The sequence below is a fragment of the Zalophus californianus genome, chromosome 3 (genome assembly GCF_009762305.2).
Source record: "Zalophus californianus isolate mZalCal1 chromosome 3, mZalCal1.pri.v2, whole genome shotgun sequence".
NCBI classification, from domain to species: domain Eukaryota; kingdom Metazoa; phylum Chordata; class Mammalia; order Carnivora; family Otariidae; genus Zalophus; species Zalophus californianus.
This window is the reverse complement of record NC_045597.1, coordinates 2897928-2921025: the sequence shown is the minus strand read 5'-3', so window position 1 is coordinate 2921025 and position 23098 is coordinate 2897928. Positions and strand designations below refer to the sequence as shown.

The 23098-nt window shown below is 44.8% G+C and overlaps 1 protein-coding gene across 1 annotated transcript in view; it reads right to left on the bottom strand.

The window, feature by feature from the left end:
- The window catches only part of COL4A1 (collagen type IV alpha 1 chain), a 141885-nt gene that overhangs the window by 69435 nt on the left and 49352 nt on the right, over positions 1–23098 (bottom strand). The window contains 1 exon segment of the mRNA XM_027590257.2: positions 9590–9649. Within this exon segment, the coding sequence (XP_027446058.2) occupies positions 9590–9649 (60 nt within the window).

The following is a 23098-nucleotide window of genomic DNA, read 5'->3' as shown; positions in this document are numbered from 1 at the left end:
GCAACCAGTGAAGAACCATTCATTGTTAGTTCCTCACATTCCCCTATGAATAAATGGGGGAGGAATTTAAAATCTTCGGGCCAGATAAGCATCGTACTTTTATAAAACCGTGGGGTCAAGCGGTAGGCTCAGCCACCGTGGAGACCAGACCGTGTTCAACTAAATCTTTAACGTTTCTAATGGACTTGCCAAAGGGGAAAGAAGACAGAGGGGCACCACTTCCCACCGGTATCTGGTTTGCTCGTTACCGCTGACTAATTCTTCCTTTGTTTGATGGTGCATTGTGCTGAGAGCCACTTCACAAGGATACAGGTTCTGCTAATATCATCTTTGTGGGTGCAGCTCTCCACGCCCACGCGACATAATTCCTTCGCCTCATTTTGTGCGGTCTGGAAACATATTTTCAGTGTTTGTGATACTCTACCAACAAACAGGAGGAAAACCCAAATGCACCATTTTCATTTGTCAGGGTTTGGTTTACGTTGTCTTTGATCCTGATTTAAAACACACAGTCACATGTTGCTGTGTCTAAAAGCTACATTCCTGACAAGCAATGTTTTCTCGGGATCCTATTTACCAAAAAACTGTTTCTGCCCATGCATAGTCAAGACGAAGGCCATCGGGGCCCAGCACCATGATGACATCGTCCACTCACATGAGGTATTCTGGACTTTAAAAGTCACAGGACACAATATTCCATTCAGGAAATTTAATTTTCTGCTACTCCTTCTAAACATGGAAGCAAGATCAGATCACTGTTTTTAAAGCTGCACTGGATGAGGTGTGTTCCAAATACAGCTGCAAATCAAAAAATGTCAAGTTTTTTTATGATTGTATTGTATCACGAGTGTAACATGGCTCAGAAGCACATGATAAGGGGCCGATTTTATGGAGTGGAGAGAAATAGGCAGAGGGACAGAAGTGGGGCAGCACAGCCCACGGTCCCTGCTGTGCTCGGGGACAGTGGGTATTGCTGTGGTGTCCAAAGCCGACGTGAGACGTCCACGTGGGGCTTGTGTGCAGAATGAGATAAACTCACTGAACCTGGGTGTGTTCGTAGTGACTTCCCTATGGCATGTTGTTACCATTATAACCCTTGGGTTCAAGCACATTTTTAAACATTCTTTGTTTTCAAAGAACTATAAAAAAGACAAAAGTAGGTGAATGTGGGAACCCATGTTGATTCTCATGAGGACTCTGCCAGATGATGAGTCATGTGTAATATGTGGAAATAGGAAATAGGAGACATCTGGAAAAAATCTTGGCATTACAAGACACCAGAGAAAACATGGAAAAGGAAAAGAGGGTGTATTAGCCTACAGTATCCGCCAACGGGCAGAGAGGGAACATGCCATTGGACCCTCCAACGAACACCAATTGTTCCCAAAGTGATTAGAGTAGGCACTTGGAGTGCTTGATCCCTCCCATGGCAAAAATAAAGGACATTTCTCAGAGGTTCCCCTTTTAAAATCTCTAGAACGGGGACAGCTGGCTGGGGGAGGGGAGGCGCTCAGGCAACGCCTGTAATTACACGCATGTCAGGAAAAGCAGCTCAGAAAACCCCGCAGGGGGATTTGGAGTGCATAAAGGGAGAGCTGGTTCCCCTTATATTTTAAGGGATAAGGATTCTGAAAATGCATGATAAAATCACAGCACTGACTAGAAATTGTATGGTGTTTCCAGACAGACCTCCCAAGTGAGTGCATCTCATTTTTCCTGCACCAAAAGCATCCAAAAGCTATAAACATGCTTCCTGACAATGGTTCTGTGGTTGCGAAAACATCCTAACATTTCTTTAATTGAGGTCCTGGGAGAGCTTCTGCCACAGGTATAACCAGGCCGTGTCTCTGGTCTTGCAGACTTCACGTGGGAACTGGGACGGCCCGCCCAGGCGGCTCCGCCTCTGTCTCCGCGTCCAGGAACCCACCCACAGCTGGACCAGCCAGCAAATCCTGTGCCCATATTCACACAACTTTAAAATTCCGCTATCGCTAAGCTGACACGTACCCATACATGACATTTTCAACTTCCCAGGTGCTTTTAGGCACAATGCCTTCCACTTGACCCTTTTAGCAGCTCTGGGAAACTGCAGATCAAAGGCCACCTTCCTCTTTCTTAGGGTAACTTGGTTGACGTGACTTGACGAGACACCCTCAGCTGGTAGATGGCGGAGCTCCCACGAGAATCAAGGCTTTAATCCAACAAAGACATTCTTCCCTAAAGACCCTCCCTAACCTGAGAGATGAAAGGGTCTATGACCAAATGCATCTGGAGAACGGTACACGCTATGCCAAGCCTTGAACGCTCAGACGCTTATTAAAGATTCTGAGATGCCCCAGCATGGAAACAACAAACAACCGCTAAACCATAACTCAGTGTTCCCCAAACTCATTTGTCCTTGGAACATTCTTCCTTATTCCATCCCAAAGGAAACATCTATTAACATCTCAAGATGTTCCTAGGATCATTGTTTGGGGAAAGGCCAAACTACACACTATTGCCTTTCGGAAATGCTCAAAAACACATAAAAATAAAGATATCCAATCAGGGGCGCCTGGGTGGCTCAGTCATTAAGCGTCTGCCTTCGGCTCAGGTCATGATCCCAGGGTCCTGGGATCGAGCCCCACATCAGGCTCCCTGTTCCCTGGGAAGCCTGCTTCTCCCTCTCCCACTCCCCCTGCTTGTGTTCCCTCTCTCGTTGTGTCTCTCTCTGTCAAATAAATAAATAAAATCTTAAAAAAAAAAAGATATCCAATCAGTATCAAAAATAGCAGAAGTTATTTCAAATACGCTAAACAAATCTTAATTTTATTAACTAAACCTCCTAATATTTTGTGGTAAGTAGCACTTTCTTCTGCATTTTGACTGTATATATTGCAAATCTTACTAGTAGAAAAAAATGGAATTTATTTTTAAATATACCAGATTTTGAAATTCTCACTAATTCAAATGCAGTGCGGTGCCTCTCACGGTTTAGTAAGTAACGACTCATTATTATTAGTCCAGATCGGTTAATTTACCCAAAGTTTCAAAGAATTTACACAAAGAATATTTACTTTCATTTACTTGAGGAAAACATTAACTCTCTAGGATAAATATGACACCTTTAATATTTAGAACAATGGTTAATATAATTTAATCTATGGGAAAGAGATTTTCAATACCCCGATAAAAAAATAATAAGATAACATATAATATGTATATGTAATTCTATACTAAGAGTGAAAAGAGAGTAATTAGTCGTTATATAAAGTATAACATACAAAGCACTCTAGTATTTTTTGTTTCATAATGAAATCATGGCTAAAAATATTTCTATTATTAGCCATGACTAAATTAAAAGATCAATGAAATACATGAATAAATTGAAGACTACTGAATTCTCAAAAAATACCCATTCAATGTAGTCCCTGTCTCAAAAAAGAGTTTCACTTAATATTGAAAGAGGAATATGAGCATGCTCTATATTGATGGTCATAGAAGAAAGTGAGTTCCTTTATCATTAAAGGAATGTCAGATCCTAAGGCATTTCTGAGCGCCGTAAGATGTGCGGGCTGATGCCCACACTCCCATCCAGCGTGCTCTCTGAGGTCTCTGCCAAGAGCAGCTGATGGAAAATTGCCAATGTAAAATGGCACACATAATTAGAAAGGGAAAGTTTTGCCTCTTCTCTTGTCTTTAGATAGGATTAGCTTTACAGCATTCTTTGCACTTTTTTTCTTATGTCTTGTGCCCTTGAGAGAAAGACCCTAAAAATACTTGTTTATTATCTCTCAAAGTGCCTGGCACAGTAACGGCTGAGAAGTGCACGTGGACGGATTCACTGTCACACAGCAACTCTGAGCAGCCTGTGGAAAGAGAGGATGCCTGTTTCCAGCTGTAGACGAGGCTGAGGAACAAGCTGATGACCCTCGTCTCTGACCGTGTCCAGAATGCATAAGAAATGTGGCCATATTCGCCTCCTGGGAAATCAAGGAGGTATGCCCAATACATAAGTAACAGAGTGACTCCCTCTTGACCAGAGCAATGGATTTCTTACAGGACAGAGAATGTGCCAGGACTTCCTGAAGGAAGGGGTCGGGGCACCACGATCCCCGCTACATAGGTGCTCATGCATCTCCTGACACTGGCCCGAGAAACCCTCCCCTCAAGGTTTTATTCTGAATGCTGTATGGAATGAAGATCCCCGAACGTGAGCGAAGGCGGATTACTCCAACCGGGCTTCCCCTAACCTGCCTCCAGTGGGGAGTGGGGCTCAGACGTGGGCACATGACCTGTGACCTGCTCTGTGTCACAGACAAGAGGGCTCCCTGTGGTTATCTGTTTAACCTAATGGACTAATGTCTGGAACAGGAACTGGGAGGTCTGCCTGTGGCCCCAAAGGCATAGGTCCATTTCATTGTGGTCGTCCAGCAATCCCTTCCCTCACTACCCATTTAGAGAAAGGCTTTGCTTTCTTCCTTGGCTGGTGGCCAGCAGCGTGGTGTATACCCCGTGGATTCCATTTTAGGGCAACAGGAGCTTGCCCAAGACTTGAGGATATTCTGAACCATGAGTTCATCTCCTTGGGTTATCCCAGATCAGGGTCCTCTTATCCTGAATAATGGGAAACAACTAGCGCTTGAATCCTGTTGCTTACCTCATACTCCCTATAAGAGATGGGGCTACGTCAGTGGCTCTCAATCCTGGTCAATTTTGCTCCCCCTTCTCCCCCGCCCCCAGGAGACATCTGGCCAGATCTGCAGACATTTTAGTTGCCACAAATGGAGTGGAAGGTTCTCTTAGCATCTGGCGGGCGGAGGCCAGGGATGCCGCTAAGCATCCTGCAATGCATAGGAACTCCCCACAACAAAAAACTAGCCGACCCAAAATGTCAATAGTACCAAAACTCAGAAACCCTGGACTAGTTGGTTTCTTCAACTAGAAAACGGGCATAATAATAATACACATTAAAAGATTTCAGCACTGTGCCTGACCCAAGGTAGATGTTCAGTACACATCAATTCTTTTCTCTTTCTTGCCCTGACACCCCACAGCCAGGATTTCCCTGTCCTACCGAGATCTGTTGTGAATTAGCAGAAGCTACAATTTAATGTTAAAATGCAGACAGACCGGTTTATATGGAGGTGGGATGGTTATTGATTGTCGCAAATGTATATAGGACCCAACTGGCTGGTAAAGCTGCAAAGCATCCACTGTAATAAGAGAAAAGAGTATCCCACATAAAGAGTGACATGAACTACTTCCCAGATTTCCAGGGCCCAAAACAGAACCACTTCCAGATTGGCCAGACTTCTCCACCCTTCCAAATCAGATAAGGCACACATTTTAGACAAAAACAAATTCCATTTTCAAAATTCTCTGCTTTGCGAGCGATCTGGGGCTGGCCTGTCTGATCACCGAGCAGCAGCATGTAGACCCTGCATGTGGAGCAGACAGCGTACTCGGCAATAACAGCATAGTGAGCTTCTCCCCAACGTCGCTGTCAAGGATCGGGGTACCAGCGGGTTCAAGTACACTGAGAAGTTATAAGATACCCATGCAGTTCTCGTTATGTAATAGAAATAATATAATTCTGTGTAACAAAGACTCCGCTCCCAAGACCATGGCTAAGCATATCCCTTTCCATAGTCACTTTATTAGGAACCACCAAGCCTGTTCTAGGATATACGGATCAACTGGCCATGAGAGCTGTTTTCTGAGATTAGTGTGGTGAAATTCTATGTGCATCCTTATGCCCGTGAGTGACAGGTGACCCTACTCTATGTCCAAGCAAGGTGGGGGCATTAGTGGACACATAATATGCCTGCACCCTACTTCATCTGGAAAGCCGTCCCTCTTTTTTAGGGCTCTGGGCCTCAGGGTCACTTCTTTCTCAGAACAACTGTACCATTTGTTCTTTCTACTGTTTGTCTTGCAATGCCATCATTTGCTCCTAATTAACTTTGTTATTTACTCCATAGGCATACCTCTCCCCTCTCTGGCTTAACCTGGAGTTCCTCGTTTTGAATGCTGCAGGGCCACAGAATGGAATGCTAGCTTTACATAAATGTGGGCTCCCATGGTGAAAATATCTGAAAGACTTCTTACATAAACCCCATTTCAGCAAAATGTAAATGGCCAATTCCCAAGCATATAGTAGTAGCTCTTGGGAATGCGTTGTCTTTCCTACTATCTCACATAGCTGAGAAAATCAGGTTATCAAGCAAAAGAAGAGCTTAACTTTTGGCTATTTCTGCGTAAGCAAGCATTCAAAACGCTAATCAGTTTAAGTAGATAACATTCCCACAGTGCTGAGGTCCCTGGAAGAACACAAAGCCATTGTGTACAAACCAAATTAATTACCTAAGAGAAAACATCTGAAGATCTGAGCGTCAGCCAGGAAAGTAGGAAAACAAACAATTCTGCCAGGCCCTGAAGTCCTGTGAAAGCCTCATGAATTCAACTGTTGAACTCAGAGCAAGACCCCCAGGGTTAGATCGATAACTGTGGGATGGAAACATGTCCACAGGTCTGCTGCATTAACACTTACTCATGGTATCTGGAGAACAAGACATTCTGCCAGCTAATGACATCTCCATGGAAAACCGGACTTAGCCAAAAAGGATTTGGTAATCGATATTGGACATTCCAGTGTCCGTCTGTGGATTCTAAACAGCCAATCTGTTAAAGTGTCCCTCAAGGAGATGTGGAAAAGACGTGTCTCAGAAACCATGATTTCCACATTTCTAAGGCAGCTGACACACTGTCCCACTTAGGTAACTTCAACTCTTTCTGAGTTATGTGGCTCATGTTATCCTACTTTTAAAAAGAGATCAAAATTCATTTAACTTGTAGACGTTAGAGAATAGCCAAATAACTCCTAGGAGAACAGAAGACATCCAGCAGGAGCTCAAAAGCAGGCCTGTGAACTGAACCACCAGACTGAAGTTCTGTGATTCTAAACCCTCGGTTCATTTTGCGTTTACACCTGATTAGCAGCATGTCCAGGCCTCGCTCTGAGAATGGGTGGCAGTGGAGAAGGACCGAGTGCTCTCACTGATGTGCTGGCCAAGAATAAATGTCTCTGTTCTCTGACCTTGGGATGAGAGGGGGCCCCGCATCTGAAATCCCAGCTCAGCTGTGCTCCACTATCTCAGGCCATTGCACTGATTATTTTAACATCAGTTCCAAGACAATTAGTGGAAGTTTAAAATGTCCTCTTTCTATGGGGGGAAAGGACCTCCTCTGTGGTCATGCCTGCTATGTGAACCATGAGACCTGAAATATTTCTGCTCAAGAGGAGAAGACAGATCTTCACTTTTTGTTGAAAGGACATAATACTAAACCATTTAGCTATTCCCTAGATTTCAAGAGGCCTTCTCAATCCATTTGACAATTACAGTCTTTTAAAACAGATGGCTTGACCAACAGCTTACAGGTATTTTATTTTAAATAGTCTTTCTTTAAGAATAATGTAGAAAATCGAAAGTGGGTGGAGGCTGGGTGCTGAGAGAGTGGGGTCAGCCAGGGAAGGTCATGGAAGGCCTGGATCCCGGATGTCTGGTCTACTTGCTGGGAAATCTTCTAGAGGCTTAGCAAGGGGGAGAGCAGAATTCTACTCCTTCCACCCAAACCCAAGGGGAGCACTGGGGCCTTCCAATTTCAAGGCCCAGGTTGGCTGGTCACAGTGCAAGGCTGGCCTGACCCCTCATCACAAGGAAGGAGCACAGTCTAATGGCACATCTTTGCCCTCAATGCCCCCTAGACCTTCCAGGACCCAAGTGGGAGGCTGGCCCTACAGCACGTTTCCTGGTCAAGATAAACACAGATCTGGCCTCATCTGAGCGTACCAGCCACCACAAGTATTTCCTCAGTGCTTAGTTTTGAAAAGAAATGTTTCAAGACTCTTTCCTTGCGGGGTTGGGTGTAGATGCTGCCTGTGACTCAGACGTGGCCCTGCCTCCTCTAACAATGTTTGAACCAAGGCCCTGACGAGCCGTCCTCAAGTCATGTTAAACTCAGCCAAAAATACCTGGAAAGCTCTACCTAGATCAGTCTACTTGGTTCCATATTAACAGGTGGATTTTTGGTAGAAATGAAAATGAAGCCGGCTAGAAAGCATATGCACAGAATAGGAAGTCTAAAAAGCCAGAGCTATGGAGGGGGTTGGTGCCATGGGTCTGCAGCTGCTAGATGGTGGGGGGTAGTGGGGAGCCCTGAAAGTCATCGGGATGGACCGTGTTCTCTTTGAGAGTGAGTCACACGACCCCTGCCCCTCCAACCCTTGATGCTTTAAGTTACAAGAAAAACACATTGGTGTTGATACAGGCCTTCATTTCCCCTTTGTTGACATAGGTTCTACTTTTTATAGTTTTAAGAATTTCTTTGTTAGTTCAGTGTGCTTATGTATATAATTCAAGTCAGACCAAAAGGAAAAAAAAAAGATTCTTTATGGTATGAACATACTTGCCTCTACTGTAAAATACCTCTTATGAATGCACACTGGAACTAGCCAGGAAAACTTGCCAAATAAGAAGATGAACAGAACATGAAGGTGAGTTATAGTTGATACGGTTGATATTGAAAGATATCAATATATTTTCACATACTGCATTTATTCAAAAACTATCCAGGTAATACTGGTGTCACCAACTAGGAACATATCTTTTTTAAAAAAATAATGTTGGTACTTCAGCAAGTGGCTAAAAAGAAACAAAACCATTTTCTCTACAGAATTCTCTGAATTTCAAGAGTGAGTCTGCGACCTGATAGACCTTCAGCAGGCCAGGGGCCAGGGAAGGGCATCTGGCCGGGCTGACACCCTCCAGGGCTGGAGAGCAGGGCTCTCCTCACTTCCGCCTGCCTCAGGCCCCCATCCGTAACAGGGTGACTGGCTTCCGGGCCCTGTCCTCTCACTGCCACACCTGGTTTCTAGGACCACTCCAGGCAATTTCCGGACCCTGCACTGTTGCCGGGGAAAACCAGGCAGGCACCCTCTCTCGCAAAAAACTAAAATGCATTTATCGATTGCCTTCCAATGAAAATGATTTATCCAGATCAATGATTCTCACACAGGAGGGAGGAGCACTTGCTTAGAAAAAAAATATTTTATTTGGCATTTGGGGAACAGTATATATTTACTGTTTTTATAAATAAATCTGGACAAATGTGTTATGAATTAAAAATTGGTTAAAAATACTAATTTGAATAAAGGCCCACAGGTGCAATAGAAGCTTTTTCTTTTTTGACAAAAATGCTCAGTTTTATTATTATACGTGGATTCCAAAGAATACTATTGGCTCAACAGATTTTCTGCCAATACACATGTTCCTTCTTGAGTCAAAAAAGGAAATAAACTGAATCCCTTTTTCTCCATTAATTGCCACTGATTATCAGAGTCTTTGGAGAACTGCTGTTGAGATTTCCTAGACAGCACATTAAGCCTGGTTTTGCTTTGTTTGTATCACTCTGGGGAAATTATTAAAATAGTAATAAGGTTTTAACACGAATTGCTGATTATTGGGTTAGGTTTAATGTCATTTCTAATGATTTCCATACTGATGGCAATTCAAAACGAACTGTTATTACTTAAGCTTTGGCCACTTACCTTCTGTCCCTTCACTCCATGGCAGTCACACTTCCCACAGCCAGAGCCAGCACAACCACCCTGGAAGAAGAGGAAAACGTCTTTAAATAGAAGAACTCTTGCAAATTGAGGTCACTTTTTTAATTTAAGTGATTTTGGCATCTTCACCCCTTTATGGGAGATGTCCTACCCTGTTATTATGAACACGACCTTAAAATATGAGATCCAGATTTGCTCTAATGGGGTTATCACGTACATGCCCTGTGGCTTCTCTCTCTTGCCCTAACAGATGAAACAGCAAGCCTGGAGTAGAGCAAATCAAAGCACTACTTGGTCCACAAAGGGAAGGCTGTCATTTATACTTTTGAAATTGCCTCCCCAGAGATTATTTTAACAGGACATCACCCATATTTCCAAGGCTATGATTCTGATTTAGGAGTTTCAGACCTGAGACCAGGGAAACTGAGGACCTGGGAGAGCAGAGTCCATGCTTTGTCCCTCGAATTCCCAAGGACACACAAGCATGCAACAAACATTTATGCAAAGAGGAAATAAATGAAGGAGCTGATGTTAAGCCCAAACTTAAAGAACTGACTTTTAATTCAGATAAAAGCTTGAATGAAAAGAACCCAAGCATGTAATAAAAGCTGGAGAAGAGGAATATTGTCCAGAATAGATCACATATTAGACCACAAAACCAGCCTCAAAAAATTCAAGACTGAAGTCATGCTATGCATCTTTTCTGACCACAATGCCATGCAACTAGAAATCAAACCACAAGAAAAAATCTGGAAAGAGCACAAATACATGGAGGTTAAATAACATGCTACTAAACAATGAATGGGTCAACCAAGAAATCAAAGAAGAAATTGAAAAGTACATGGAAACAAATGAAAATGAAAGCACAATGGCCCAAAATCTCTGGGGTGCAGCAAAAGCAGTTCTAAGAGGGAGGTTTATAGCAACACAGGCCTACCTCAAGAAGCAAGAAAAATCTCAAAGAACCTATAGAAAAAGAAGAACAAACGAAACCCAAGCCCAGCAGAAGGAAGGAAATAGTAAAAATTAGAGCAGCAATAAATGATACGGAAACTAAAATATAATAAAACAGATCAATGTAACCAGGAGCTGGTTCTTTGAAAAGATCAACAAAATTGATAAACCTCTAGACAGACTCCTTTTAAAAAAAGAGAGAGGGGACCCAAATAAGCAAAATTACTAATAAAAGAGGAGAAATAACAACCAATACCACAGAAATACAATAATTATAACACAGTATTATGAAAACCTGTATGCCAACAAATTGGACAACTTAGAAGAAATGGATAAATTCCTAGAAACATATAATCTACCAAAACTAAAGCAGGAAGAAATAGAAAATTTGAACAGACCGATTACTAGCAATGAAACTGAATCAGTAATTAAATAAATAAGTAAATAAACTCCCAACAAACTAAAGTCCAGGGCCAGAAGCCTTCAGAGGCGAATTCTACCAAACATTTAAAGAGTTAATACCTGTTCTTCTCAAATTATTCCAGTAGATAGAAGAGGAAGGAAAACTTCAAATTCATTCTATGAGGCCAGCATCACCCTGATACCAAAACCACAGAAAGCATCTCTAAAAAGAGAGAACTACAGACCAATATCCACAATGAACATGGACGCAAAAATCTCAACGAAATGTTAGCAAACCAAATCCAACAGTACATTAAAAACATCATTCAACACAATCAGTGGGATTTACTCCCAGGATGCAAGGGTGGTTCAATACTCACAAATCAATCAACATGATACATCACATCAATAAGCGAAAGGATGAAAATCATATGATCATTTCAACAGATGCAGAAAAAGCATTTGACAAAGTACAACATCCATTCATGATAAAAACCCTCAACAAAGTAGGTCTAGAGGGAACATACCTCAACATAATAAAGACCACATAGGAAAACCCACAGCGAACATCATACTCAGTAGGGGAAAACTGAGAGCTTTCCCCCTAAGGCAGGAACAAGACAAGGATGTCCACTCTCATTACTTTTATTCAGCACAGTACTGGAAGCTCTAGCCACAGCAATCAGACAATGTAGAGAAACAAAAAATATCCAAATTGGTAAGGAAGAAATAAAACTCTCACTATTTGCAGATGATATGATACTATATATAGAATACCCTAAAGACTCCACCAAAAAACTACTAGAACCAATAAATGAATTCAGTGAAGTCCCAGGACACAAAATCAATGTACAGAAATCTGCTGAATTCCTATACACCAAAAGTGAAGCAACAGGAGAAATTAAGAAAACAATCCCATTTACAATTATACCAAAAACATAAAATATCTACAAATAAACGTAACCAGAGGTGAAAGACCTATACTCTGAAAACTATAAGACACTGATGAAAGGGGGGAAAAATGATGAAAGAAATACAAGATGACACAAAGAAATGGAAAGACATTCCATGCTTATGGATTGGAAGAACAAACATTGTTAAAATATCCATACTACCCAAAGCAATCTGTACACTCAATGCAATCCTTATAAAAATACCAACAGCATTTTTCACAGAACTAGAACAAACGATCCTAAAATTTATATGGATCCACAAATGACCTCAAATAGCCAAAGCAATCCTGGAAAAAACAAACAAACAAACAAACAAACAAACTGGAGGTATCACAGTTCCAGACTTCAAGTTATATTACAAAGCAGTAGTAATCAAAATAGTATGGCATAGAAATAGACACACAGATCAATGGAATAGAATAGAAAGCCTAGAAATAAACACACAATTACATGGTCAATTAATCTTTGACAAAGGAGAAGTGAATATACAATGGGAAAAAGATAGACTCTTCAGCAAATGGTGTTGGGAAACTGGACAGCCACATGCAGAAGAATGAAACTGGACCATACTTTCCTATAGCAAACACAAAAATAAACTCAAAATGGATTAAAGACCTAAATGTGAGACCTGAAACCATAAAAATCCTAGAAGTGAGCACAGGCAGCAACTTCTCTGATACGGCCATAGCAATATCTTTCTAGATATGTCTCTTGAAGCAAGGGAAATACAAGCAAAAATAAATTATTGGGACTACATCAAAATCAAAAGTTCCTGCACAGTGAAGGAAACAATAAAACTAAAAGGCAGCCTACAGAATAGGAGAAGATACCTGCAAATGACATATCCAATAAAGGGTTAGTATCCAAAATATATAAAGAACTGATACAATTCCACACCCAAAAAACAAATGACCCAATTTTTAAAATGGGCAGAAGACATGAACAGACATTTCTCCAAAGAACACATCCAGATGGCCAACGGACAGAGGAAAAGATGCTTGTCACCGTTCATCATCAGGGAAATGCAAATCAAAACTATAATGAGGTATCACCTCACACCTGTCAGAATGGCTAAAATCAAAACACAAGAAACAACAGGTGTTGGTGAGGATGTGGAGAAAAAGGAACCCTTGTGCACTGTTGGTAGGAATGCAAACTGGTGCAGCCACTTTGGAAGACAGTATGAAGGTTCCTCAAGAAGTTAAAACTAGAACTACCCTATGAGCCACAATTGCACTTCTGGGTATTTACCCAAAAGATACAAAAACGCTAATTCAAAGGGACACATGCACCCCAATGTTTCTTGCAGCATTATTTACAATAGCCAAACTATGGAGGCAGCCCAAGTGTCCATTGATAGATGAATGAATAAAGATGTAGGATACACATACAATGGAATTGTACTCAAGCATAAGAAAGAATGAAATCTTGCCATTTGCAACAACATGGATGGAGCTAGAGAGTATCATGCTAAGTAAAATAAGTCAGTCAGAGAAAGACAAATACCATATGATTCCACTGATATGTGGAATTTAAGAAACAAAACAAACAAGCAAGGGAAAAAAATGGAGAGAGAGACAACCCAAGAAACAGACTCTTAACTCCAGAGAACACACTGATGGTTACCAGAGGGGAGATGGGTGGGGGCATGGGGATTAAGGAGTGCACTTATCATGATGAAAAAAATAAAGTAGCATCCTGTTAAAAAAAAAAAAAAGCTGGAGAGGAAGGGAACTAAGGTATTCAAAAGCGCACCAGGTGCTACAAACAATCACCTATCATACTGTTTGACCAGCTAATAGCCACATGAGGTAAGTGTTACCATCCCCGTTCTACAGATTGTGAAATATGACTTTGGAGGTTCAATATAACATGCTAACGAGGTTGACACCAACTTCCATTATGTAAAACTGCCAACCCATTAAAAGATCAAAGTATGATGGTGCCTACATACATTTGCAATTCTCTTAGTCAAACCTAAATTTTACACCAAGATAGACACAGGTGTCATAGACAGAATATAATGGGGTGTGACAAGAAGAAATTTAGTTAATTAGCTTTATTAGAGGCTGTGTATTTGGTCTAATATAAAATGTGTATTTAAATCTGCTTCAAGTGATCACAGTTTCTCAAACATAAGACAATACTATGAATAGTACTGTGATCATGTGAAGTCTATTTTTTTAACAATGTACTCAAGCCTTAGCCCTGTTGCCATGGAGATCTTCTGCATAAAACAACTGCATCTGGAGATATTTACTTCAATAAAGTGAAATCTGAACAAGTGCCTCCAAGACAGTAAGCTGTTATTAATTTTATATTTTGGAAATGGGGACAACTGACAACAGTCCAAACAGACTCCATAGATGATGGGACTGTTTCTTTCCCTGATTCACGTTTGGGGCAACTTTCAGCGTGCAATCTTATAACCTCCTAACATTCTAAATCAATCAAATCAACATTCTAAATCTGGTGACCACTGAGAGTTTTCCAAAGAGGGGAGGTCAAAATTCTCCAGAAGGTTCATCCAAAATGCCCAAAGCTAAGTACTCAAAGACTCAAGAGACGTACCCCACACATCACCATCTCCTGCCTCATCCCCCACCTGAGGGCTGGCTGCGCCCCGCCCAGGCTCCCAGAAGGGTGGGTGATACGCCCCTATTGCAACACCCGTCCAATGCTTCTCACAGCCTTTACTTGTATGCCTACCCTGGGGACCCTGAGAGCACTCGGGGCCGGCCCAGAATCCCACCAAACTTGATGTGGACTGTATTTCATCTCACATAGCATAGGCTGGAAGACCTGTGCTGGGAAATAAAGCAGAGCACTGATGAAACAATGATTCATCATCAACTGTGAAGACATACAGGAGCTTCAGAGTTGTTCAAGCGTTAATACATGGGTATCTTAGAACGGAGGAAACAGAGCAGTGACTACCCGGCCTCTGGTGGTCAGCTGCTGGTGGTGCTGGCGGCCATTTAACCAGCCTGAATAACAGGTGTACAGAACGATGCAGCCACACGGGTAGGTCAGCTCCCAACAGATGACTGCCTCACTAACAGCACCATGAGTAAACACTCCAGAGAGGAGACTGGGCCGACTGTGGGCCTGGCCAGGGACGTGGGGCCTCCCGGAGCTGCTGGGTGGGCCCCCAGACCAGAAAAGCCGGGTGGGCGAGGCATCCCAGTCCCTGGGGCTCTGGGTCAGTCTACCCCTCCCTCCTCCAGCCCAGCCCTACAACTCTCCTCCTGCTCCTGAGCCAGGCTCAGGAACACACCTCTGCTCTTTAAACTCTGCTAAACCCCATCCCACGCCTACAGATGCCAGAAGGAAAAATCAACCAGGCTAAGACTCATTTATCTGGTAGGAAAGAAACGTCCACCTACCACCCCGGCTTAGTTGGCCGAAACCCAAGAACAGCCTGAAGCGGGACGGGCTTGTCTACTTTACAGGTCAATATGGTTTCTTCTAAACTTCAGAGTAGGCAGAGAATCACATAACTGAAGCTCAAAATGGCTATTTGGTGATTCTGGGTTTTCTCTTCTGAAATGCTGATTAAAATCTCAGAAGCTTATCACCATTTAATTTGAGGGAAGTTATAAACATGAAGTTCCTGGAACTGTTCCCTTAAGCTCTCAGCAAATGCTTTCATTGCAAGGGACACCAGATAAGAGGTTGCAGGGCCACGGCTGTGGATGTTGGGGTCAAGTTGCTTCTTGTGCCTTTGCGACAGAAACACACCCCGCGTGTGTGCGTAACAAATGGCCAGTTTTATCTCGGGCAAGGCTGCCGGTCATGGCAAACTTTGGGGGCAATCTGAGATGAGAAATCAAGGACTAGAGCCTTTATTATAGGCTCTATCATAGGAATAAAAGATCCTCACCCTGCCCCCACCAGCTTATACTGTATATCAAACAAAATTAAAAAAAAAATCCCACACAAAAGACATTCATGGCTCCTTATCTGCTTTATTCTTGTAGGAAGTTTTGTTACCAATTCTGGCCCGAAAAGACAATTCCAAAGAATTGATCATTCTAATAATCCTAAATTATGGTCAGCTTTTTGGAACTAAGGGCATTTTTAGACCATGATTTTTGTTTCACATTCTGGGTGGCCTAGCATTTTATGTAAATGGCCCCATTAAAAAAAAATAAATAAAACTAATTTTTAGACCAACACAAATCATAAGATGCATGTTTACTTTGCTAAATAAGATCTATTTTGCTTTCTTTAAATGTTTTTATTTAAGTAATCGCTACAGCCATCATGAGGCTTAAAGTCACGACCCCGAGATCAAGAGTCACATGCTTCTCTGACTGAGCCATTCAGGCGCCCCTAAAATCTATTTTGAAATATCACTACTCTGGCCCTTAACATCGCTGTCATATAATGGCCCAGGCTGGATATCACCCTGGCACACAGAGGTATTTTAGTTGTGATTCAAGAGTGCACTGCTAAAAAGAACACCAGTGACGCTCTAAGGATCCCTTTTCAATCAGATGTAATGCATGACTTTGCAACAGCTAATTAAAATAAGAGCCTTAAGTGATGCACGTCTCAACTCCCCGCAGTGAATTACAAAGCATAAAAGGGCAAATGAACTGCATGTTACTCAAATTCAAAATGTCATTGGTGATCTAACGTGTTAAAGACTATGTCACAAATGTCGTGATTTCCTGAGGAATTACATCTTGCATCTGGACCTCTCAGCAAAATCAAAAAACGAGCAGGGTCTCACAGACTCAGGCAGCTCCCTGCTGGCCACACATCTGAGGGAGTTTATAAGGGCTGCTCATTTTTCCCAGCGTCTGGAACATATTGGGCCCCATCAACCAGCTCCCATCCAGCTGTTCCAGATTCTAGGATGGGAAGAATGTGTACATTCTGTGAAGTACTCATCCTTCTTTTTCCTGCCTTTCCCCTCACTGGAGGACTCTAAGTACTGAAAGCAAAGCCTGTGCTTTCTTCCCGAGCAGCAGGTCACGGCCGAGGAAGCTGGTCACAGACGTCCTCCACTTGAAAATGGGTATGTGGCTGAAGACCCAAAAAGTCAGAAAGTGGCGAGCCTTGATCTCTCTTGTGGAAGTGGGCTATCCATGGCCAACACTAGAGGGGTCACCCAGACCATGGGGAGAGGAGAACCCCAGACAGCTCTCGGCAGGAACACTTCACATCTATGGCCCCAACAGTGCAGAACCACCAAATGGAAACCACGTCACTCCTGACGGTCCTTCTAGCCTCTTCCCAGCAGACCCTACAGCCACTAACCTACCACGAGAGTATAAGAGGCTACCTCCAATGGAAGCTGAACAGAGGAAAAGACATTATTAGCTCTCCGTGAAGTCTGGCAGAGGCGCAAGCACACACAAACTTCCGTAGCCACTTTAAGCGAAAACTAAAAAATACAATGTGAAAGGAAGGCAAAAGGTACAACGAAGTAGCCCCTAAAACAAGTATCATTTCCAGTCTGCTCCAGTCTCTTTGTACTTTTCAGCACATGACAAAATAATTAATATTATACCCATTTTCCTCCTTGCCCCAATTTAAGATTTCCAGAGAGTCAAACCATCAGCATTAATGCTGTAAAGTATGTTAAGTTCTAAAAATTCCCAGAGATTTATGATATGCAGAACGAGTGCCAAAGAAGGAAGGGGAATGATGGAGGTCAGTGACTTTAGCTTGAAATGAAGCCTATTTCCGGTCTTCCTCTGATCTTCAGACCAACAGGGAGCTCTTCTCAACATTAAAGTGAGCGCTCCATGTGGGAACGCAGGAAGGGGGAAGGCTCGCTAATTCAGGGGCGAGAGCGCCTGTTTACTTAACCAAAGGATGCCAAGTGTTGTGCCATCTGCGTGTGTATGCACATGTGTGCGTGGGCAAGTGTGTGTGGGTGTGTGTGGGTGACAGAGCCCGAGCACAAGCCCACACACACACGCTCTGCTGTGCTAATCTGCTGTGACGTATCTTCTGTAGGAAGGCATATTTGGAATGAGTTTAACAGTGAAGTCCTTGATTTCCTGACTTTTTCCCTGCTTCTGATGGAAGGTAGAGTTTTAACGTCACTGCTTTCACAATTTTTATGTGTTTCACATCCCACCAAATAGGGACATGTGGAGATCTGCCAAGTCTAAATAGCTTATCTTTCAAATTCCTTTGTACATTCCCCGTGCTGTGCAAAATGTCAAAATAGTTTTCTGGTGATACTACCATCCTAAATTTCTTCCTGGTTGTAGTACTTCTTCAGGGAATCTTTGGAATAATTATCCAACTAAAGAAATATGTGGAGACAAAGGAATGTTCCAGTGCTACTTGGGTAGAAATTAAAAGTGTGAAGAAACCAAAAGTGGAGCTTCCATATGCGCAGCCCCCCCATGGGTGCCGGACAACCGCTGGGCAGCGTCTTGGGGCTGAGCGCCCTCCCATGGGCTTTCCCAGCCGATGCCACACCTGCTATGTGCCCCCCAGGTGCAAGTGTGCGTGTGTGCATGACAGGGACTTCAGCAGAGCCATGCTCCTGCACTCTCACTGCTGACACCATCTTAATTAAATATTTACGTGTATCACATGCCGCCGGAATTTGATCTTCTCAATTCTATTTTCACTTTATTTCCTCACCAGAAAAGGGTCGATGTGGTAAATCAAAGATGACCACCCAAAGAAAAGCACCAAGAGCACTCACACTGTTTTTGGGTATTAAAACATCATAAAGAAATACAGAGCATAATAAATATTAAAATTTCCTAACTTCCATCCAGTTTGTGATTTTAACTAGTACATGCTATTTTTGGTCATTCTTGTTTTAAATGTTTGCTTCCTGCCATGAGGTTCTGCAAAATGGCTCCCCACACCTCCACACGCCCACTGTCCAGAGAGGACGGCCCTGAAAGAGAAGCTTAAAACTTCAAGCTGAAACGCACACCCTGTCTGGTCCCACTGCACTGACTCCAAGAACAGGTGTAACTATCCAGGGTGAAAGAAGTCAGAGGCTGGGGCAGGAGGGAGGTTCCTGGGTGCTGGTCTCTGCTTGACGAGGGTGGTTGGTTACACAGATGGGTGGTTCCACCTGCAAAACTTCACTGAGCTGTGAACTTACAATTTTTGCACTTTGTTGTACTTCAGTAAAATAAAATAAAGCATATTCAGGAAGGTTCCTAGCAGCAGTACCCACAGCGGCCTAAACCACAAATGGAGGAATGGACAGATGCACATTCACAGAGTGAAGCCCTCTGCCCACTGAGTGCAGGCGGCCACAACGCGGGTGAATCTCACACACGATACTGCGCAAACCGAAGCCAGGCAACACAGGGCAAGCCGGCTGACTCTGTTTACGCAAAGCTGAAAACTGTTTATTGGCTACCCTCGGGGGCTGTTAGTGAGGGGAAGGGGGGTTTCCAGGCTTCTGTTCGGTGGGTGTGTTCTGTTTGTGCAAGATGCATTGAGCTGTGTCCCTCTGATTTTACACATTTCTTTAATAAAATTTACCCCCCAGGAAGTGTGCATTGAATTTAAAAATTATTAGCAAAAGAGGCCAGATGTTGCAATACAAATAATAATTTCTTAAAAGCTTACATTTGTGCACCATTTATGAACTTCCAAAAGTATGCTTGGCATGATGGACGTAAGGATGATTAATCTCCAAGGAGCTCACCATCCATGGGCTTTCGTCTGCATTTGTTTAATTAATATCATCATCGTCTTGTTTTGATAAATGTTAGAGATGTGAAGATAATTCTCCATTGTTAACCCAACGGAAAGCAGAATTTAGCTAAATAAAACAACATTTCTGTTCCATTCAATCATGGAAAACATGGAAACCAAATCTCCTTACTACTTTCTGGACTTAGAAAATATTCCTGTTCTCATCTGAAAACAACCCCAAGTGTTGATACATTCTTGGCAAGAAAACAAATTAGCATGAAACCTTTGAGAACCAAACTGAACTTGTGACATGAGCATCTCTGACTAAGCACGGTGCGTGGGAGGCCGGGCCAGAGCCTGCCGGCCCACGGGTGGCTCCCAGCAAACCGCACGCGCGGAGGATGTGAGGGTGTCTGCCCGGCTCCCCTGCCCAGCAGCACGGGATCGTGGCTCTGTTCCCGGTTCACCCACCGGACGATCTGTGTGCTTCCAGGTCTTCTGTGCCCTTTCCCCCACGCAGCGGGGGCGGATATTAAATGTCCCCGCCCGAGGAACGGAATGGGCCAGAGGGAACGACTGGGGCCGGCACTTCACCTCCAGGTCACTGTCTTGTCCAGCTGTGAGCAGATGTGACTATAATTAGCTGCCCCATGACAGTGGCTCAGATGTCTCTGTGTGAAAGGGGTCGGTGGGCTGGCGTGTCCCCTGGGATGCAGGGGTGGGGTGAGGCTGGAGGGGAGAACTGGGAGGCCAGGGGCTCCCCGGTGCTGCCCACTCACTGGCCTGACACACGAATGCAGGGGAGTCGATTTGGGCAAAGTGTCCAGCACGGGGGTCCTCCCACTGAGTCGCTCCCCGAATGTTCTCCCAGAGCAAGAGGCTGCCCTGGGTGAAGACGTGGACTCAGGGGCTCTTCAGGCCCAGATGAAACACATTTCCTAATTTCGGAGGGGAAACCCTCCACCAATAAGATCCTTGCCCTTGGCGACCGTCCCCAAGTTCCCGAGGCCTTTCTGTACAGCGCAGGGTTCCACCTACGGCCGCAGCCTCCCTTCCCCTCTGGTGGCCCCTCCACACCCGCCTGCCTCCCCGGAGACTCCTCAGTGCCACAAGTAGAGGTAAGTTTCTAGCCACTCTTAAAAAACAGTGCATTTTACCCGGTCAGGCAAGAAAAAAAGCTGGACTACTTTCTCCAACTTTGGAAAAATGTGCAAGGCTCTGTTGGGTTTGAATCCGTGAAGCTCTTCTGGCTATTTTTGTTTTTCATCTTTCCTCTCTCTATGGCTCCCAGGTACAACCCAGACTTCACTGCTTCCATGCCCCAGTCTGGCCACTGCCCGTCAGACACCCGCCTTCACGTCTTCCTTCTGCACCCCAGGACTAGCCCACACTGGGGTGGGGGTTGATGGAAGCAGCGCCACGTGGGCTTGAGCCATCCATCCCTTCACCCCTGGTCTCAGGACCCTGTGTGACTTCTCTTCTACCCAATGGGCGACGGGAGGTGAGCATCTGCTGTGCAGGGGACGTGGGCCAGGCAGGCCCGGACGCTGAGACTGTGGCGTTGAGCATGACAACAAGCAGGGTAAGCCAAACGTAACGCCTCCTCCAAGGGAGGTGAGCGCTGAGCCCCAGATGCAGAGGAGGGCCCCTGCGCCCTGTCCAAGCACTCCCAGAGATCTGCAGAGCAGGTCCCTGCTGGGTCCCAGCCTGTGGCGGGCGGCGGGGCGCGGGGGGGGGGGGGGGGTTGCTGTGAAGAAAGACACAAATGAGATGAAGCAGAGCAAAGACAGGATGTGAGGCAAGTGCTGGGGCACCGAGGGACACCCCCAGTGACCGGGACAGAACCAAAAACAGCATGTGTCAGAGGAAGACACGTGTGTCAGAGGAAAACTGTACTCTCCTGGGCAGAATGAGGGAGAGCTGGTGGGGGACGTGGTCAGGAGGGGGCATTGGTACCAGTGGGGGTGTGACAGGAGAGACCGCATGCTCCTGAGGCTGGTGGGGAGCTGAATTCTGAGGTCTTGGCCACATGGCCTGAGCGTACGTAGCTGACTCCCTGCGGAACCATGGCCTCCTATTCCTAACTTCTGTGGCGACCCGTGGACTCTGGTAACTCTGACCCCAATCGGTGAGTCTAGAATTGCTCTCTCAAAGTGAGGGCAAACTTCCTGGGAGACGAAGTTTGACAACCGGATGTAGCCAGTGCCTTCTGCATTAGTCCCTGGCCGTGAACAGAAGAGCGCATAATCTACTGTACGTGCAGGCTCGAGCTTCACGGCTAACTCCGAAGCGTGTCCTGAGGCCGGCGTGCTGTGCGCTCCGCACGCCCGCCCTACCCCCCAGCGCCCTGCAGTGGGAGAAGCTACTGAGGGCCACGGTCAGAGAAGCTGCAGATGCTGGCTGGAGAGTCAAACGTGGGGGGGAAGGGAGGGAAAGGGACAGAGGGGAAGCCGGAGGGGATGTGGGGGAAAGGGAAGCGGGCAGCCCCAGGCGGCGTCCTGCTCACTCCGGGCCTGGGTGGTAAGAACCCTGGACCCAAGGAGCCCATGGACCATGCTGCTGCTTGCCCCTGGATCGGAACCCCAGATTCACATTGTTTGTCCCCATTTCCTGTATCACAGTGTTGGAGACATCGCAACACACACAGTACCCTCAAACTACCGTGGCAACAGGCGCCCTCTGCCCCCACCCAGACCCTCCCCGGCATACACCTTCAGATAAACTCCTACCCCACTCTGAATTTGTGATCAAAAGAACGCTCGGTGAAAACTTCAGGTGCTTTTCCTTTTGGAACCCAGAAAAGGCACTGCATTTTACTACATTAAATAAAAATTCCCAACAAGCAGGCTAGTCCAACGCCACACTGCGTGTCCACGGGGCGGCTATCAAGAGGGATTTACACTGAGCAGTTTTCCCACCAAAAGGGCAGTTTGAGAAGATCTCCTGAAGGCTCCACGGGTTCGAGGGAAGTGACAGAGAGCCAGCACCCAGGCGCGAAGACTCACATGACACTGAGTATCAAAAAGTGGAGTCAATTTTCTCCACTTTCTGATCCTTTAGGGACCCCTACAGTTTGTAACACACTTAAAATGGGCCTAGTGACCTAAGTGACCAGCGAAATATTGCAAGTATGACTGACATGCGGCTTCATTAAACCAGTGGCCACAAGATCGCCAGTTTTTCCTGCAACAGACATTTCAAATCATTGCAGATTTCTCCTCAGATTAGCAACGTCACCAGCCTCCCCCAGTCTCGGTCTGGAATGTGATCTGAGTTGTATGACCCCCCCATCTCTCTCTGCTTCCATCCTGACGGGGTACGTTCTCCTTCTGAAAAGCATACAGGAGCGCTGCTTTTCTGTGGAATTCTGCACACACAGCGGTCTGGTGCACCGGCTGGACCAGCTGCTGTGCCCTCGCCCTGCAGGGTGTGATGAGCACGCACTCTGTGCTGGCGCCGCCGTCCTCGTGCGTGAGAGGAGAGCAGGGTGGCTCAGGCTCACGCTCTCAAGGACTCATACGAGGAGGCGCCTGAACTCTCAGGC